Source organism: Bipolaris maydis (assembly GCF_028858645.1).
Source record: "Bipolaris maydis strain C4 unplaced genomic scaffold PSV08scaffold_6, whole genome shotgun sequence".
NCBI classification, from domain to species: Eukaryota; Fungi; Ascomycota; class Dothideomycetes; order Pleosporales; family Pleosporaceae; genus Bipolaris; species Bipolaris maydis.
Genome location: NW_027093862.1, coordinates 866,637 through 885,899, shown reverse-complemented (window position 1 = coordinate 885,899; position 19,263 = coordinate 866,637). Strand labels below are relative to the sequence as shown.

The window sequence follows — 19,263 nt, the reverse complement described above, 5'->3', positions numbered from 1 at the left end:
CGCGGAAAATAGTATTACGAATGCATTTCTATTCTCGAATCTACATTGCTGACTGAAAGTCTCACTCTACCGCCGTTGTACCAACTCCTGCCACCCAGCCCTTACTTGTCCACTTCGGGCGTTGAGTCCCTTACAGAAACCCCCGAATCCACCTGCTCAATCGCTGTCAATTTGTTGCCAAACCCCCTAATTACCAACCACGCCGGCCAAAGTGAGACTCCCCATAATGCAAAATTCCAGTAAATCGCTCCCACCTCTGCAAAAACCTTGACGCTGGTAACGCCATAACTGACCGCCTGCCACGCACTCTCCGTGCCCCTGAGAAGCGCCGCATATCTGATAACTTGTTCTTCGTTCTCTGCCAGATTTCCAATGACAAAGTACAGGAACAGGTAGTTCATTTGGAAACCGATAGTGAGGAATATGAAGACGGCAAAGGCACGGCCGAAGCCATCAGATACCCAGTCGTAAGATGGTCGTGAGTTGCGGAACTCTGTGGCGAGAACGGTGGCCCAGATCCACCATGCGCCTTGCAGCGTGGCGATGGTGATGAAGGAAGTTCGGGCGCGAATTCGTAGCGCAATGGAAGTCCGGTCGAGGTAGGTGCCGAGGAGGTTACCGCAGATCACGGCGATGATGCCTGAGAGGAAGGAGCCGAGAGCTCGGGCGCGGACTGAGAACCAGACTGTATTTGCAAATGAAGATTAGCTGTTTGCTTTTAAAACAAAAGAATAAGAAGGTCTCTGGGAAACAAAAGTGCAACTTACGAGCCAAATAGGTAAAAAAGACTGCCTCAGCAAACACAGCCTGTCCAATCCACAGCACAATGAGGAGAAACTTCTTCGTGAAAAACAACCTCCCCGTCTCCTTTATCTCAAACCACGGATCTTTTGCAATCTTCAATTCCACTTTCTTGCCGTCCTTCCTCTCCACCTTGCCAGGGCTGTTCAAAAAGAAGCCTACAACTGGTCCTATGCACTGCAGCGCAATGAAAACCTGATAAACAACGTACGTTACTTTGCCAGCTTTGTTGCGTTTCGAATTCAGCCCAAGATTAATTGCGCCACCGAGAATCTGGCCGCCGAGACGGTAGGTAAGCCAGTATCCGAGGGCTTTTCCTTTATTCCAGGGTTCGGGGTATGCGATTGCGATTGCGGCTTCGGCCATCCAGAAGACGCCCGCGGAGATGCCGCAAAGGGAGGAACCGAGGTAGATGAACCATTCTGTGCCGAATCTGTTGTTTGTGTACTGTGGTGTAGTGTTAGCGTCACATGTACTGGGAGATGGTGAAAAAGGTAGGGCCTACGAGAGCGGCTGCGTATGGTGCATATCCAATTCTAAAGCGACGTTAGTTGAAATGCAAGGGAATGGATTAGGTTGGAAAAGAGAGCAAACTCACGTTCCAAAAATCAAAGCACCCTTAATCCCGATATACCGCACAATCACACTGCTAAAGTAACAACTAACCACCATCAAGCAAAACGTAAGCGCATTCCCTGCATTGACGAGATGCGGCGACTGTGCGCCTCCAGCACCCAGACTATTCATCGCACCCCATATTCCCGGAGCACTAAAGTTGCAGAGCCCGAGAATGGTGATGTTGAAGAATGTGGAGCGGTACCATCGTACTGTACTATCAGCATTAGATCTTTCGAAACAAAACAAAAACATTTGAAAACACAACGAACCTGGACAATCTCGTTTTTGATCATCAACATCACTCGCCGATTCTATCGACGAAACCTTGTGATCGTCCACCATGGTTTGAACAAACATGCAAAGGCGCTATCTCTTCCACAGTTTCCAAGTTGTATTAGTATATATCCCGTTGCCAGACTAAAAGACGAACAAAGTGAAACAACAGTCCTCTCAGGAGAGAGAAAAACGGTTCCAGGCAGATACCCCCTTCCTATCTATCTACCACAAGAAATCAAACTAGACAATCCCTTACAAACCCTCCCGCCTCCATATCCCGTGTTTCGCGCGCGCAACAGCCAAAAAGCCTAGTAGCCTCCCCCCCCCCAATCCATGTCCTGGACCAAAATGTGCGAATACTAGGTCTCTGTGACGTGCTTTTTCGGCACAAACACGCACACAGAAACAGAAGAAACGATAAATACTTCCGAACTTCGGCAAAACTCTAATTCGTGCACTTGTCCATGCGGGATTGATGGAGGGCAAAAGCACACGAGGAGCATGGAATGTACGCAAGCGATTCGGGCCGATTTACTACTAGGTGGGAAGTAAGGACGTTGGCGACAGTATGGGCGGCCAGCACGTCATTTTCGCGGTGTGGCCAAGGAGCGTTTGGTATTTTTTTTCGCTGACGGGAATGCGGGATGTGAGAAGGCGGGGGCAGAGGGAGTGCGTGTGTGGGGGTGGTTTGTTGGAGTAGGGTGGAGATGGGGAGGATGACGGAATAAATAGGGAAATGTCGTGATTGGAGATATTACTGTGTATGGTACTATCGTAACGGCATGGGCAGATGTGGAAAGTGTGTAACGCTCGTCATGTTAGTAGGTGTAGTTGTGTTGGTGAGTCTGCTCGCCGTTTTCTTTTGTCGTACGAGGAGGAAGGTAACGGTCAAGGCATGAGGGGGGGGGGCGATGATGAGGCACAGAGATGATGGGGATAGAGGGTTTGTATTGATCACTGTCTATATTTGGGGAAAGTTAAGTAAGCATGGCGTGTAAAAGAAGCGAGCTATGGAATGAGAAGCTGTTCATTTCTTCTTCTGCGTGCCTGGGAGATCCCACCAAAGTTCGTGGAGATTTCTCAGGTCGACATCTTGAGGTGGTTTAAGGTAGGAAGTGATATCTACAGACTCGTCCAGTTCGGCCTGCGTGTACCCATTGCCAAAGTACGCGAATCGGTTGCCCTTATCTTCTCGTTCATACTCCCAGTCTTCCCAGCGTGGTTCGCGTCTGACGATAGTAATGTGAGCTGCCGAGCCAGGCCAAAGCCCGTGAATGCGCTGACCGGGGAGACCGCCATTGTTCCACGAGGAGCAGTTGTCGGTCAGAACTGTAGTGGGGAAGAAAGCGTCGCAGTAGTCAACAAAATCGTCGGTGGCCTCTTTCGATGGTGCAAGAGACTTGATTCCTTGAGAAGAAACCTTGCGGAAGACTTTGGCGAAATATGCGAGTGATGTTTCCACGCCTTGCGGGACAGTGCCAGAGGGTCCTGTGGCATGAGGGCCAGCCAGGAAGAAGAGGTTTGGGAAACCAGGAGTAGCAAGTCCCATGTATGTGTATGGGAAGCCCCATTTGCCCTCGGGTTTCCAGGCTTTGTTCAGATCTTCACCATTTGCTTTGATGGGAAATGGAGGGACGAGATCCGTATTTGCTCCTGTAGCGCAAAATATAGCATCGAATTCAAAATGCTTTCCATCTACTGTTTCGATGCCAGTGGGCGTGAAGCGTTTGATGGGTGTTTTCACCAGTTCAGCATTTTCTTCTGTGAGTGACTCGAGGTAACCTGGCCCAGGTGTCAAGCGCCTACAATGTGGTGAGAAGTCTGGAATCAGACCATCTAGAAGTTCTGGTTTCTTTGCGGAGCGTTTCTTCATGACCTCGGTAAATTGCTCCTTAATTCCAGCGTTTTCTTGGGAGCCGCGTACCATTGCGCGAAACCCTCTCCAGTATCGATCTTCCAGCTCTTTACGGAATTTAACATACGTTTGGGGATCCTGGAATGACTCCCGCTTTTCTTCGGGATAAGGCTGTGGCTCAAAGGTACGCTCGTCGCCCGCCCACGATGTTGCAATCCATGTGGGATTTCGTACAAAGTGCGTGATATGTTTGGATACCCGTTGCAGGTTTGGTACGACCTGGATGCCACTTGCACCGTTTCCAATAACCGCAACCTTTTTGCCCTTGGGGTCGAAAGAGTTGTCCCAGTTCGAGGTATGTCTCAAATGACCTCGATACTCGTCCAGGCCGGGGTAATTGGGTAGCTTCCATGCATTAAATCTTCCGATCGCAGCGATGACAAAGTCAAACGTCTCGGTTGATGTCTGGGTATTTTCGAGGTTGTGCACTTGGAGATTCCATTGGGACTTGGTATTGTCCCACTCTGCTTCGTCAACGCGATGTCGCAGTTTGACATACTTGTACACATCATGCTTCCTCGCCTGCTCTTTCCAATAGTCACGAATCTCGGCACCCTGGGCAAAAATCTCGGACCATTGAGTGTTGGGCGAAAATGTCGATTGATAGACATGAGCAGGTATATCACACCGCACTCCAGGGTAGGTGTTTTCCAGCCATGTTCCGCTCTGTGATTTGGTCAATAACATAAGAATGAGGAGCGCGTTGTAAAACTTACCACATCGCTGTTCTTCTCAAAGATGGTCAACTGAAGGCCAGGGACCTTGGCTGGTAGTAGGATGCCAGCACTGATACCTGAGAGTCCAGCACCAATCACTCCAACTTTGAGCTCTCGCACACGGTCAATGTGGCGATTAGGATCAATCTGGAATCTTGAAACGGGGTATGGTATGTTCAAGCTCGGGTGAGTAGGTATATTCACATTCTCAGTTTCTGCTGGGGGTGCGAGGTGCCCTGTAAGCTGCGCAACACGTTGAGTGGATGTCGCTGCCTTGGCCTCTGGCCTTATTTTGTCTGCATCAGGGATTACTGAGTTTCGCGCCATTACTAGATATTAATGGCAAGTTTCGGGCAACACTGGTATCTGAGGTGATGTCTGAGGTGGCGACTCTTTGATGTTCCTGGCTTATACAACGTTTCCAAGCTGAAATACATAATGTACATATGTCCTCGAGTGGCTCGTGGTATCATCTCGGTTGTGCCGCTATCGGGTTTCCGCCATGCATAGATACGGGAAGCACGCCTTCTCCCCACCTGGTGACGGAATGGCCAAAGAGTCTCCGACCCCGCCAAGCCTGGACATGCTTATCTAAGAAATTGGAGTCATCGGTAGGATCATCACGGGCTCAGGAATCCTGAGCCTTGACAATGAAGCTTAGTAAAGGCTTTCGAGCTCGAGTGACCGGATATCGGCACACTGGCGCGTGAGCTGACATGGAATCTCCACACTCCATGTTTTGCCCCGCGAGCTTAAGTGGACGACATGGCTTCAGGGAAGTCGATCTGGGGAATGTAAAAATATACATGTATGCCTGAATACTAAAAGCAGGTGATTGAATACTTCGTCTAGAGTTCCTTGTTCACATGGCGCTGTGTATGTTAGGATGGGTGGTGGTTTCCAGCGGTTCCGACGTTCCGACGTTCCGAATCACTGGCAAGAAGCTTGTTCCAACCCTTCAAGCTCCTCAACCTTGAGCACCCCCGCGATCCATACAACCTACCTCTTCGTCCCAACATGAACAACTTTTCTTTTCTCTCACATTGCGGTGGTCAAAGATGTCGGCTATGATGACGTGAGCGTCTTTGGGGGAAATGGTCGATATACTTACTACGTGAGCACTGGCTCCGGCGCTGACGCGTTAGAGTTTCATAGTAAGCAACTTGTGCTCCTCTACTCAATGACCACTGTCGATCGCAACACGTAGGCGCTTTGGGTGGCTGGCCAAATCGGGAGCCAGCGCATGCACGTTACGACTTTGAATGGTCCTACTTACTGTTTGATTCATACTAGTCCATACTTACATTCACCAAAGACCAGGTTCTGTAGCTAGTGCAGGCTCCTCCCTGTCGGCGCGGGCCCTTGCCTACGGGCCTTTTGTTGATGCCGACGAAACCCATAAAGCCTCAGGCCAAGCACCTCATTGCTCGTCGTCCACGCTGTCGGAGACCGCACAAGTCACGTTGATTGTGCCCAGTATCGCTACTACAGCCAAGTATCCCAGTAGCACAGCCGAGCCATCATTGGCCCCCCACAAGGAGCTTCCATGAAGGTCTTGCTCACTTGTGACTGGATTGTCGATCAATGGCAGAACCTCGGCCAAGCAGTGGTTTGCGCAATGAGACGTCTTGCGTACGTTTCCGACCGTGGGTAGGTGGAGGGTAGCAGCGAGGCAGACCAGCAGAAGGATGCACTATTCAGCGCCCAAACAGTGGGTAGTAGGGGGGAGAGAGGTAAGGTATCGTATAGCATAGTGAAGGCGCAGCTCGGATAAGAGCTCAGGCCCGGGATAGGGTGAAGGACGGAGCCAACAGGCTCGGCGTGCTCCGTTGCAACATCGAGACCCTCCAGTCAACGCCATCGATACTTTCCAGAAAACCCATCGGGAGATACACGTGGAACAACCATTGGAGAGGAACCGCGACGTTGGTGAGATGTACTCAAAAGAGACGACCGACGGCCACAAGCGAGCCCACGTTCTAGTATCGTTCCCGCTTATTGGCCCGCTGCTCTACACTCAGCTCAATCCCGCCGGTCTGCCACCACGCCTGCCAAGCTACAGCCAAGGCCCGCCCAAGTGAAAGAGGAGGTATTGGCATCGGCTTGATGTCTCTTTTCTGTCTGATCAAAACCGAAAAGCATGTCAATATTCTCAAGCTCCACACATGTTGCCAATGAGAGGGCTAGGTTGAGCACACGTTCTCTTGGCAAGACCTCTCACGTTGCGCCTTTTGAGTGGCGGCCAACAAAGGCATACAACTTTCTTGTATGCAGTGTCATTCTGTGGGTATAGTTCGTTCCCTGGGGTTGCTGGGGTGGTCCGATGAATGCGGCCTGGAAGCACCGCACATGGCCGAAAATGTGATACGGGCATATATATACATCTGATCCAATCTCTCTTTTGATCATCATCTCTCAGCTCTGCTTGTGACCAGCACTCCTCACTTGTTCAGACGCAGCCTGTATCTAGAGAGGATCCGTCAAGATGCCGCGTCTCACGCAGTACAACTATGTCTTTGCCATTGGCACCTTCTTTGCCATGCTCGATGCATACAACAACGGTGCTAGTACGTACCAACTCGCCCAAACACCCATATGATACAATGCTAACTCTCTCAAAGACGATGTTGCCAACGCTTGGGCTACTTCGGTTTCCTCCCGCTCCGTTTCCTACCGCCAGGCCATGATCCTGGGGACCATCTTCGAGATGGTGGGTGCCATCACCGTCGGTGCCCGTACTGCCGATACCATCAAGAACGGTATCATCCCTACCAGTGCCTTCAAGGGCGATGCTGGTGTTCAAATGCTGGCATTTACCTGCGCCCTTGCTGGTGCCTCTCTCTGGGTCATGTGGTGCACCAAGCACTCTGCCCACGTCTCGTCGTCCTATTCGCTCATCTCCTCGGTTGCTGGTGTCGGTGTTGCCGTCGCAGGCGCTTCTCAAGTCCAATGGGGATGGAACAAGGGCAAGGGTCTCGGTGCCATCTTTGCTGGTCTCGGAATGGCTCCCCTTGCCTCTGGATGCTTCGGTGCCATCATCTTCATGTTGATCAAGCTGATTGTCCATATCCGCAAGAACCCAATTCCATGGGCCATTTGGACTGCTCCCTTCTTCTTCCTCATTGCGGGAACTATTTGCACTCTGTCCATCGTCTACAAGGGATCGCCCAACCTCGGTCTGAACAAGAAGCCCGCGTGGTATGTCGCTACCGTCACCATGTCTTGCGGTGTTGGTCTTGCTGCCTTATCCTTCATCTTCTTCGTTCCCTACCTTCACGCCAAGGTTGTCAAGCGCGACTCCAATGTACGCTGGTGGCACGCTCTCCAGGGACCTCTTCTTTTCAAGCGTCCCGCTCAAGACAACGCCGACACTGCGGTTGTTCCCGACTACGCTGTCGTACAGGACGATGATGAGATCACCCTCGAGCACAACAACAGCGACTCTGAGATTGGCACTGGCGCTGAGAAGGGTGCCGTTGTTGAGGAGCAGCGCCAGCTTACTTACAAGGAGCTTGTCCAGCAAGGTGAGGACCGCTTCCACGCCAAGCTCAGGGCTAAGACTGGACCTCTCGCCTGGGCTATGCGTTACCTCCACGAGAACAAGATCGAGAGCGGCGAAGTCTACGAGAGGAAGAACATGATCATCACTCTCAAGCGTATTCCCGCCCAGCTCGTCGTCGGTGCTCTCTACGGTATCAACTACGACATCCACGCTGCTCAGAGTGGTATCCACGGCACTCCTGAAGGAAAGCGCATGGAGCGTGTCTACGGCCACGCCAAGAAGTACCCCAACGAGGTCGAGCACACCTACTCTTTCGTCCAAGTCATCACTGCCTGCACTGCCTCTTTCGCTCACGGAGCCAACGATATCGGTAACGCCGTCGGACCCTGGGCTGTCATCTACAGCGCCTGGAACACCGGCGAGGCTTCCCGCTCCAAGGCTCCCGTCCCCATCTGGCAGCTTGCTGTCCTTTCCGCCACTCTGTCTCTCGGTCTCATCACCTACGGTTACAACATCATGAAGGTCATGGGTAACAAGATCACTTACCACTCCCCTAGCAGAGGTATGTTTCCCTCCAACAACAAGACGCTTTTTTTCGCATCATTTTACTAACTCACCCCCAGGTTGCTCCATGGAAATGGGTGCCGCTCTTACCGTCCTCATCTTCTCGCAATACTCGCTCCCCGTCTCAACCTCCATGTGCATTACTGGCGCTACCGTCGGTGTCGGTCTCTGCAACGGTACCTACAAGGCTGTTAACTGGCAGCGTGTTGGTCTCCTTGTCTTCTCCTGGATCATGACCATTCCTATCGCTGGTACGATTGGTGGTCTTTCTATGGGTATCGTCCTTAATGCTCCTCACTTTAAGTCTTAATTGCTTTACTCCTCGCCTTTTTGATGGAAAGGATGATTTTACTTGTTATGATACGCATAGGTGTATAGTACTAGACATCAAGTGCTTTTGAATTTATATTGGTTGGATAGACATTTTGCTTGCGGAAAATGATGGCCTGAATGGTGATGCTCTTGTGATGTGGGGGGACCGGCGGGTGTGAGGTGTTAGTAAAGCTTTTGCTTGCAAAAAGTGATCTTGATTGTCTTTAAAAAAAAAGGCTGCTGATTAAGAAAAATGCGTATTATGCACCTGGGCATGTTAAGTAGTGGCTATTCCTGGAATAGTATCTTTGCTTGACACGCCAGATGCACAAAGTGAGTTTGGCGACCTATTTTGAAATCACATACAAACGACATTACTTTCTTTTATATACATATATACACATGTATCCAATTCCATTTACATTGTTCCTCGTTGCCGTTCCAAAAGAACAAGTTTCCCTTCTCTACCTACCTCCTCTCCCCAATCTCGATATTCTCATACGCCGCCAGCCCCTTCCCCCTGTACGAATTCCCCGCATTCGACGACGACGCAAAGGTCTGTTTACTGCCGCCATGGCGCTGCTGAGTGGCATCGTCGTCGGGCTTGTACCAGAGAGCGATGATGCGCTTGGCGAGGTAGTGGATTGGCGGGAAACATGTTACGGCGATGCTGAGGAAAGCTTCGATGGCGGACCATTTTACGACGGGGATGTTGGACCCTGGTTTGTGGGTTAGTAGGTTGGAAAAAGGAAGGGGGCGGGGTGGGAAACGAACAGGATCTGTTGTAGGAAAAGTCGGATTGCATGAGGATTGCGATTCTGGTTACGGATATACCTGTTATACTGTTTTTTTAAGGTAAGTCTGGTGTATTTGTCTTATTGTGTGTGTGTTTGGTAGGACAGAGGGGGCGCTTACAGGAAACCGACGCAGAAAACGAGTAAAACGCCGAGTTTTCTCTGCCAGGTGACTTTTAGTTGAAGTAATCTGGGGATGGGCAGGACGGTGATGATACCGTCCATGATGACGTTTGTGATGTTGAAGGCGTAGTTTAGGTTGTTGCGTTGGACGCTGCAGATTGGGTTTTTGGGCTGGGGTATCAGAGTGCCTTGCCACTGTTGCCAGAGAAAGGAGATTGGGAGGCATTGGAGGAGGTGGGCGAGGAATATGGATATCAGCAGGCATGTGCAGATTCCAATGAAAAGGTAGGAGAGTTGGTGGACCCGGCCTATTGAGAAGACTCGGAGGTAAAAGGCTAGGACGGTGATTTTGGTCATGAAGGTGATTGTGACGTAGCCAAGTTCCTGAAAAGTATAGTACTGTTGGGGTCAGCATAGATAGTGTGTTTACTTGGAGAGTACTCATACTTTGACCACGTCAGCAACCTTTTGGGGTTTGAGCATCCAGGCATCTTGACCCAGGCCTGAGTCAATTGCCAAGAGGATGACTGCAAGATAGGCTCCAGCCACTGGCTGTGTTGGGAGTCAGTATCGCAATTCGAAAGCGTACGGTCAATGTGTACAGACCACAAGTGCTGCCGCGAGCCAATCGTCAATGCCCCACTCGACAGAGAGAGGTGGCAAGCGTGTGATGAATCGTAGTATTAGGGCTACAAAAGCGATAGAAGCTACAGCAATCACGTCGTTGGATAGTGGGGCTGCTTGATTTCGAATCGGAGAGTTGCATGTGGAGTGGTATAAGTAAAGTCCGTCTGTTACTTTTATTAACACGACTGTTTTGATAAAAGAGCTTTGTGAACCAAACGAACCGTAATAACCAAGGACTGGGCAGAACCACGCAAGGCAAGTATCAAGACCTTGTGCAATATCTGGAATTGGGCAGAAACACGAGGGGTCAAGGGGATTGCATCCGGTCATTTCAAGATATCCGAGAGTGCATGCTTTCTACGTGACGTAACAATGTCAGCTGGGAATGGAAAGAGCATGGATATCGTTTGGCTGACTGCAAAGGTAAAGAGAAAAGGGCTGTAGTGTAAGCGTACCGCGCATTGAGGAATTTCATCGAATACACCCCCAACCGTGACATTCAAAAACCACCTTTGTCTGAAGTCATTGTCTCCTGGATTTTGTGCCTGTACACCGCAAATACTAGTTGCCAAAGCAATCGCAAGGGCAAGCAATTGCATCTTCTCCCAACAGCCAAGAGACGACACCGCACACCCACGGGAGACGCAAACGTTTTCCAAGCCGTTACTTAGGACGAACGAGAGCTCGGACCGAATGAAGTAGTAGTGCAGAAGACAAACAAAGTCGACTATATATATTCAAGACACAGAACAGCAAAGAGCAACAAAGACAAGGAGGGATACCCGGGCAACGGGTGAAGTTGCTTATAGGGATAAGAATGCTAGATGTAATATCTCTCGCCCAAAACTGTGCTAAAAAGATGAAACTCGCAGGGCTCCTCGCCAACACTTAGCGGCCTCGCCCACCCCCCCTCCCCCCCTCCCCTTTATTGGTAAACCCAAGCGAAAAGCACACAAATAGATAAATAGAGGCAAGTCATTATCCGTCTTAGCGTAGATCGGTGACTACTCCTACTCATCAGGACTATAATGTTTGGCCCAGTGGGTAAGCGGGTCCGTGCTAAAAGATGTGTGGCTTTTTTTCGCAGGGTTGACTGCGTGTTTTGGGGGCAAGCTAAGAGGTTTGGTGGGGACCATTCGCTGCTTTCTTTTCAGGAGCCGAGACTGCTCGTTGAACGACTTTGTCAAACGCCTCCAGGGACCATGCATTGCACTGTCATGGCGTCCTGGGGTCCGTCTCTTTTTCTTTTTCTTCTCCGCGATTGCCAATTCGACGTTTGTTTTTAGCACGAGGCTTGATTCGGCACTTGAGTCGGTTGGCGCGTGCGCCATACATTAGCTCTGTTTTTAATGTTTGATGAAGAGGCTGCATATGATATCTCCAGTTACAGACGCAGCATGGCTAAACGAGACGGATGATTGTTGAGCATTGCATAGCATGCATATGTATGTGCGTATGTGTGTGACTTGAAGGGGTGTTGTTGCATCTTTGTTTTGTGGCAATCAAGTCCCATGTCGAGACCTGTGAATACGAGTGTTATCACTGACACGAAATGAACATGTATGCTTTTTTGTTTCAAGATACCGTTGCAACCGGTCGGCGCTCGACTGGAACACGGCAGAAGCAATTGCAATGGCTGTTAGTGGCCAGCATGGGTACATGGCTCCGCTGCCGTGTTGCTTATCGTCATCGTCATCGTCTTCGTCGTGGCTGTCACAGAAAGATGCATGACAGCCTTAGCACAGCCAGCCATGGACGCGCTTGTGGGATCTGGACCTGGGTTCAAATATGGGTTCTACTAGCAGATGGGCTGTCATGATCGGGCCCCTGGACTACCACGTGCTACCCAACGGGAGTCTCCCCAGCCGTGCACGCCCGTGCCAAGAGGTGCTCGGAGCCAGGCACATCACCGCCCGTCCTGACAGCATAGGGCTCAAGGCCATGATGGCTTCATCAAGAAACCCTACCAAGACATTGTCAACAGACTGGTCATGCTCGTTGCCTCATTGGCTTGTATCGGTCTTTTGCTGTGTGTTCGGAAATTTTTAAATGCTCGCTTTTATATTGCGATGCCGATCTAACCACTGCTTTACCTACAATTTGCCCCTTCTGCTGTCGACGGCTTGTCTCAGCTTCTTGATCACATCGCCAGGGTCCGCAGCGCCAAAGACAGCGCTGCCCGCAACAATGACATTGGCGCCGGCATCAGCAGCCTGGTCAATCGTCTTTTCGCTCAAGCCGCCGTCAACTTCAATGTGCAACTCAGGATACTTTTGTCGGAGAGCGGTTACTTTGGGGAGTTCGGATGCCATAAAGGACTGACCACCAAAGCCAGGTTCTACCGTCATGACCAAGACCATCTAGTAACGTCAGCATTTGTGCTTAAAACCATGTGGCAATGCGCGGTGCCATTGTTGATTCGTGAGGTTATTGCTCCTGCAGCGGGAATAGCCAGCGGCGTAGGCGGCCGAGGGCCGATGCATCGAGTTGCAAAGGTTTGCATGCTTAAGCGCCGCCACAGCGTGCCGCCGACACCCAAACATTGTCAGCCCTATCAGCCTCGGGCTGGTCAACCCCATTGGCGGCCCGTCTGACCAATATATACCGCGCGCATTCCCGTTGTGTTATTGACTCGGGCGGGCGTAAGGGTAGCAGTGCAGGGGATATGAACTCACATCAGGCACCTCTTCCTTGTTTGGGCTGTCCAATATCTCCCACAGTACGTCGACAGGCGTGCTTGGCTTAATGGCAATACCGGCTTGCATGCCCTCGGCATGGATGAACCGAATCAGTTCTTTTGGCGACGTCTTTTGGTCCGACTGTCCGCTAGGTGAGTCGGCAGCAGTGGACGACACGGCGGCCTCATAGTGGAAGCAGTAGAGGTCGCAACCGGCCTTCTTGAAGTCGCGGACCCAGCGCTTGGGCTCGGCAATCATCATGTGGCAGTCAAAGGTGCCCTTTGCATATGCCGTGGCGGGGCGGTCAACGTGTGAGCGGATCTTTGTGACGACGGGGGCACCAAACGTCATGTTTGGCACAAAGTGGCCGTCCATGATGTCCACCTGCACGTCGTGTCAGTCACGGGGCTGGCGAGGCTACGGCTACGGCTACAGGGCGCGTACATGAAGCCAGTCGGCGCCCTGGGCAATTGTGTCTGAGCAAGCCTTGCCCAGCGCTCCAAAGTCGGCCGACAGGATAGAAGGCGCAATGATGGCGGGCGGTGACATGGCTGGTGAGGGGTGTGTGTGTGTTCGCCTTGAGGGATGGCACCAATGGCAGAGAGGGCGCGGCTGGGTCGGGATTCTAGAAGGGATATGTAGGGTTGTACGTCTGTGCTGTGCTGTACCCGAAGCTCACGATAGATAGCTTTTTGGTGTTGTGACGACATGGCCCAGCGTCACGCCTGCCCCGCCCCGCCCGTCAATGCCCCGCCCGCATGCTTGGCACGTCTTCACCGCACCGTAACCACTTGCACACACCACAGCAGCAGCAGCAGCAAGTAAAGTACATGCCACGCATACGCATCAAGTCACTGTTGCCTCGCAAACTATACTCCAAGGCTGGCGGTCAGACGGGACGGACTTGGCAGCACGAGATGGGCTGCGCCAGTGGGCGACTATGCTGTCCAAGCAATGCTCGCCTCGCCATTGGCCCGCCGTGCTCAAAGCGAGAGCTGCAAATAGCACAGCCCGGCGCGTAGACAGCAAAACATCCAACCACATCGGACACACCACGGCGTCGCTAACCCGCAACAGCTAGCCTCTGGTAAACACCATCTGCTCGTAGGCCTTGTTGGCCCAATCATGCCCTTCTCCACCGTGGTCACCATGTCGTGGCCACTATTGAACCGCCATTGTCTCTCCACTCACTCGCACCACAGCTCGGACAAATCCAACGAGTAGCCAGCGTCTATGTGCAGTATATCCCATCGTCGCCGCGCCCGCGCCGCAATCCCTCTTGCTGTCATTCACTTCTAGCCCTTTTCCGAGCCTCCTTTCCCTCGCAAAGTCTTCGTTGATCGAAGCATTCCCCAGTTTTTCTAGTAGGCTGTTGACCAGCGCAGTTCAGGGCTATAGCCCAAATTAATATCCCCTTCTCTTCGGCCCCCGGTACTTTGGTATTTGCATCCTTCACACCCACGCCGCAATCCCGCCCCCTCGGATTTCAAAAGTATCTTTAGTAATAATTGCAAGAGGCGGTGCTCACGGCCCCCCCAAAATATCATGATGCCCCAGATGCTCGAGCCTGCAGTATACCATCCTGCGGCCCCCAGCACCAGGGTACCCTCCCACCATGCCTCGTCTCCGCTGGACCAGAGACAGGCACTTAATAATACCACACACGACGACTGTCCCATCCCCCCTTACTACCTTGCTCAAAGGCACTCGACCTCTTCGGCATTTCAGATCAGTCCTACATCGCCATCGATTGTCGACGACTTCCCTACCCCCAAGGCCCGCTTGTTCTACATGCCTCAACAGTCATCACCGCCCTTGCCTACCCACTCGGCAACCTTCCCGCCACCGAGCCGGCAGAGCCGTACAGACAGTGACTTCGACTCCTTGTACGACATCACTGATGATGAGGCCGAAGTGCCTCTACACGCATCAGCATCAGTCAAGAAACTTGCAACACAGCCAAGGAGAAGGCGCTACCCATCCATTGTCATCCCCTCGCCATCGGCTTGGCCAACTATTGAGAAGTTGAAGAGTGCCAATTCGGCCATGCCCGTCACTCCCTCACTGATGCTCACTCCTTCACGCCGCTTCCTCGACATGATCAACTCTCATAATCTGCAGGTGCCAGAGCACTCAGCCGCCCCGTCCTTGGACGGCAGCCTCACATCGGAAGAGATGGACAAGCTCAGCTGCCCAGCTACTCCAATATCACAGCGCAGGTGTGAATCTCCCTCAAGCTCCGACTCCTGGGGTCCCGTTCAACTCGACCTTCAAGCCATGGAGACGCTCCAGCACCTGGGCAACTCACCTTCCACTGAACAGCACGACGCGTCAAGCCAACAAGAGCCAGAAACAGGCGCGACAGGAGGTGAGATGCGCGAAGTTTCTCGGCCTAGTCTCGGTCTCAACATCCCCTCTGCCTTTTTCGGCAATGGATCTTCGGGTAGTACTCCCATTTCTGCTCTCTCAGTCCCATCGCCAGGCGGCTTCTTCTCTTCACTGCAATCGACTGCTCGTCACACATGGAGCATTCCCAAGCGACAAGATTCTATCCCAAACACATCTACTGCTGAGAAGTTTTACAATCTTCCATGGGAGACGGAGAACCGCAGAAACACCTCTCCACACCCCGGGCCAGCGGTACCGGCTCCTCCACGCCGAAACTCTACTCTACAAGGATCCACCCTTGATGGTTTCGACGAGCCTTTGCCAACATCACGACCGGTCATTCTCAGCCCGACTGACGAAAATGTTGAGATTAAGGAGATCAATCCTAGCAAGACTGTGTTCCAGTATAATGAGAACTATAACGCTGAGCTCCAAAAGGCATCTTCTGCGAATCTTGAAATGACGGGTCGGTGGTTGGAGGAACAAGATGAGCTACAGGCTGCGCTCCGCGATATCAACGACATGAGCTCGCCCAGCCTCTCCAGCGGAACCCACAGCCGCGGCAACTCACTCGACAAGGCTATAGTTAAGAAATCAGTCAAGTTTGCTGATGAGCCGGCCAAGTCTCCAGTGAAGGAGTCAGCTGCTGAGCCTGTTACAACCTACGTGCAAGGCCTTGAGTACCTCCGCTCTCGTTGCCAGAAGAAGGATACCTTCATCCACCGCCAGACGCGCGCTGAGGCTCTGCATGTGCAGCGTCGCTGCAGTCCATTGGCGCACCGTGACCAGCTTCTCGGCAAGTTTGAGCTCAACCAGCCGGATCGTCCAGCACCACCACGGCCAGTGTCTGAATTCTTTGTCAACGACCCGACTGTTTTGAAGGAAAGAATTGCACGAGCGCAGATGGAACGCCAAGCGCTCGACCAGATGCTGCCTATCCACTGGGTTTTGCAGGCACAAAAACAACTCAATGGAGGAAGGTTGCTGAGCAAGGCTGCTGCACGACGAGTTACGCGTGCCAGTGCGCCTCGCATTCTCGACATTGGTGGCGTTGCGACCAACGACTGGGCATGGGACGTTGCCTATGATTTCCCATACGCCACCGTGATTACCGTCTACACAGAAGGCAACAACATGTCTTGGAATGTCAAGGGCCCAAGCAACCACAAGCACATGACGGTCCCCAACTTGTGGACTCTTCCCTTTCCCTCGGGCCACTTTGACGTCATCTCGGCGCGCACCCTGTACGAGCTTCTCAAGACCAGGAAGCCCATGGGCAGGTCGTCGGACGAGTACGACTTGTGCCTGAAGGAGTGCTACCGATGCTTAAAGCCCGGAGGCATTCTCGACTACTCACTCATGGACGCAGATGTGGTGCACGCAGGCCGCAACGCGCAAGCCATGGGCGTCGAGTTTGGCTTTAACCTCAAGACACGCGGCTATGATGCGCAGCCCACCAAGGCTTTTCTCCCCCGCATCTCCAAAGCCGGATTCAAGGAAGTGCAAAGAGCTTGGATGTTTCTGCCCATGGGCAAAACGGCGGCTAACTGGCGCGATACGCTTGCGGTGGGAGCTGAGCCGAAGCATCAAGAACGTAGGATTGCAGAGGATGGTAGTATCGAGGTTGAAGATGCGCCGGTGCTCGGCACGACTATTGACGCTGCGATGCTGACGGGTATTGTCGGTAGCTGGGCGTGGGAGAGGTGGTTGTTGAGATTGCAAATGGAGATGGGCAAGGATGAGGATAAGTTGCTTGAGGGAGTAGTCAATGTGCTGGAAGAAGGTGCACAGGGCCACTCTGGATGGAGGACGCTGACTGGTTGGGCAAGGAAGTAAGCGATTTTTTTCTTGGAATCTATGGGGTTTTGGAGAAGAGAGAGGGATATACGAAATGATGTTTTATGATGGGATTTGCCAAGGGGCATTTTGGAGTTGGATAGGGGTTGTTGGCTGGACACGACACAGGATTGATACCACATTGACTTTTTCTTTTTCTTTTGTAAATTCCCGATTTCCTATGTTAGACATAACTATTATTCTTTTCATTTGTAAATAAATTGATAAAAAGCAACCGCTACATCAAGATACATATTTGCAGTGAAAACCGTTCGCTGTGCTGGAAAGTCGGTGATGTAGTTAGCCAAAGCCAACCCAACCTGATTTTTCCAGATCTCTCTTTTTTATCTTTGACGTTGGCGGCCCCCCCCTCCCCACACGGTCCCTGCGCAACCTTCCGTCACTCCGCCCGCCATCCAACACCAAAAGTCGCGACAACAACGACACGCCTTCTCAGACGCACCCCGCACTGCCGCCCACTCGCACCCATACGCCCGCAACCATCCCCCAGCTGCGCCTCTCGCCAACAATGTTATTCTTCAGGTCCGTCACCTTCTCCCCCCCTCTATCTCTCACCCCTCAAAGCGCTTGTACAGTATACTAACCCCAACACCCATGCAGCTTCTTCAAAACACTCGTAGAGCACGAAATCACCGTCGAACTCAAGAACGAAGTGCAGATCCGCGGGACGCTCAAGAGCGTAGATCAGTATCTGAACATTAAGCTGGACAATGCCGAGGCGGTGGATGAGTTGAGGTGGCCGCATTTGGTAGGTTAATTTCTTTACAACCTCCCCCCTCCTTTCTTTTTCCCGTTTTATTTCTGAGGGGGGCGGTTGGGAGCGCATGTCACTGCGGTTGCAAAAAAAAAAGCTGGAAGGGGGAGGTGGGAGGAAGCAAAGAGGGAAGCAGGGGAAAGGGAGAGAGAAGAAAAGAAGGCTAATGAGAGAGGATAGTGCTCAACTAAAGACATGTTCATTCGTGGCTCCGTGGTACGCTACGTGCATCTTCCTTCGGGCGCGGTGGACACGGCGTTGTTGGAGGATGCGACGAGGAGGGAGGCTGAGGCGGCGAAGAATAAGGCCAAGTGAGGGATGAGGGTCGTAGGAAGGGAAGAAGGAGAGGAATGTGGGGGGGGCATGTTTGCGGAGAGAGGGGAGGGAGCGGGAGGGATATGGATAGTGTGTGTGTGTGTGTGAGAGAGAGAGCTGGTGAGGTTGGTCTGGAGTCTGCACAGAAGCGGATGGAGGCATGGAACAAATACGTCTATCAAGGCAAAATGATGGGATAGGGCGTCAAAAAAAGGAAATCATAGTATACCCCATTTTGAACGAGAGAAGAAGAGAGAAAAAAAAAGAGTTCAAAGACAAGAAGAAGAAGAATAAGAACAACAAGTGAATTACCATCAGCTCGAAACCATCCTGGCGCTTGCCCAGTATCCAGCTCATTCATGAACATGTCCCCTGAATAAAAGTTTGGCCAGCCGCCTCCAAACTACAGTACACCATTACGCACAAACCCATAAACCGCTCCCCCCCGCCGCCCTGGCACTCCGCCCAGACGTTCACCCCGGCGGCTTTCTTTCTTGTCTCATCAAACCTCGCTTAGAGAGAATGGTTATTTAAGAGAAAAAAAAGAAGGAGGAAGAAACGGGATCAAGATATGGCAAGATTACATGTGGGTATTGCTCAAGGGCCAAGTACAGACAGTTATGATATAAGCGAAGCGATATGTAAGCACGGCAGTTGGGATGAGTGGAAGGGGGGGGGAGGAGGCTGGGGACGCGGGTAGCCGAGCGGGTTTTGCAAATTTACTTGTGGCAGTTGATGAGGGTGCTGAAACAAGGCAAGTTTTTGTACGTATGAAGCATTTGACGACAGACAAGCCTTGGGCGCGCGGGCGTGGCGTGGCAAGCGGTGAGATTAACATTTTGATGGCGGTATCTTTTAACCTTTCAGTCTGTGTGTCTCCGTCCGGTTTGATGAAGCAAAGAAGAATGAAAATCAATGACCGTTGAGCATTATCTAAGCGTAATTCCCGATGATCCTACCGTGCCTTGATTTTCTTTTCGCCCACCCCCACACACATGCCCCTTGGAAAGGTGAAGACGCGGC

The 19,263-nt window shown here is 51.9% G+C and overlaps 6 protein-coding genes across 6 annotated transcripts; 2 read left to right on the top strand and 4 right to left on the bottom strand.

The window, feature by feature from the left end:
- Positions 1–101: 101 nt before the first annotated feature.
- Positions 102–1,671, bottom strand: PSV08DRAFT_178487 (uncharacterized protein; the record flags this gene model as incomplete). The annotated part of the gene is made up of 4 exons (XM_014225947.1): positions 102–685; positions 768–1,248; positions 1,307–1,337; positions 1,400–1,671. The coding sequence occupies 4 exons, from the start codon at positions 1,669–1,671 to the stop codon at positions 102–104; spliced, it is 1,368 nt and encodes a 455-aa protein (XP_014081422.1).
- Positions 1,672–2,632: 961 nt separating this feature from the next.
- Positions 2,633–4,653, bottom strand: PSV08DRAFT_222173 (uncharacterized protein; the record flags this gene model as incomplete). Its single annotated transcript, XM_014225946.1, has 2 exons — positions 2,633–4,276; positions 4,327–4,653. The coding sequence occupies 2 exons, from the start codon at positions 4,651–4,653 to the stop codon at positions 2,723–2,725; spliced, it is 1,881 nt and encodes a 626-aa protein (XP_014081421.1). The 3' UTR covers positions 2,633–2,722.
- A 2,158-nt stretch (positions 4,654–6,811) lies between these two features.
- PSV08DRAFT_389555 (phosphate transporter) lies at positions 6,812–8,702 on the top strand (the record flags this gene model as incomplete). Its single annotated transcript, XM_014225945.1, has 3 exons — positions 6,812–6,893; positions 6,948–8,390; positions 8,452–8,702. 3 exons carry the CDS (start codon positions 6,812–6,814, stop codon positions 8,700–8,702), a joined length of 1,776 nt encoding a protein of 591 aa, XP_014081420.1.
- A 395-nt stretch (positions 8,703–9,097) lies between these two features.
- On the bottom strand, positions 9,098–10,578 carry PSV08DRAFT_361769 (uncharacterized protein; the record flags this gene model as incomplete). The annotated part of the gene is made up of 6 exons (XM_014225944.2): positions 9,098–9,423; positions 9,479–9,546; positions 9,620–10,020; positions 10,069–10,173; positions 10,228–10,412; positions 10,470–10,578. 6 exons carry the CDS (start codon positions 10,576–10,578, stop codon positions 9,173–9,175), a joined length of 1,119 nt encoding a protein of 372 aa, XP_014081419.2. The 3' UTR covers positions 9,098–9,172.
- Positions 10,579–12,275: 1,697 nt separating this feature from the next.
- On the bottom strand, positions 12,276–13,587 carry PSV08DRAFT_222169 (Ribulose-phosphate 3-epimerase-like protein). Its single transcript, XM_014225943.2, has 3 exons — positions 13,371–13,587; positions 12,924–13,310; positions 12,276–12,608 (listed from the first exon to the last, which is right to left on the bottom strand). Exons 1-3 carry the CDS (start codon positions 13,473–13,475, stop codon positions 12,342–12,344), a joined length of 759 nt encoding a protein of 252 aa, XP_014081418.1. The 5' UTR covers positions 13,476–13,587; the 3' UTR covers positions 12,276–12,341.
- An 829-nt stretch (positions 13,588–14,416) lies between these two features.
- On the top strand, positions 14,417–18,240 carry PSV08DRAFT_222165 (uncharacterized protein; the record flags this gene model as incomplete). The annotated part of the gene is made up of 3 exons (XM_014225942.1): positions 14,417–17,146; positions 17,772–17,919; positions 18,106–18,240. Exons 1-3 carry the CDS (start codon positions 14,472–14,474, stop codon positions 18,238–18,240), a joined length of 2,958 nt encoding a protein of 985 aa, XP_014081417.1. The 5' UTR covers positions 14,417–14,471.
- Positions 18,241–19,263: the final 1,023 nt, after the last annotated feature.

Coding starts and splice junctions, on each gene's coding strand:
- PSV08DRAFT_222169 (XM_014225943.2), bottom strand. CDS start 13,475: ATGTCACCGCCCGCCATCATTGCGCCTTCTATCCTGTCGGCCGACTTT. Junction 13,311..13,370: donor AGGGCGCCGACTGGCTTCAT/GTACGCGCCCTG, acceptor CACGACGTGCAG/GTGGACATCATGGACGGCCA. Junction 12,609..12,923: donor ACAAGGAAGAGGTGCCTGAT/GTGAGTTCATAT, acceptor TGACGTTACTAG/ATGGTCTTGGTCATGACGGT.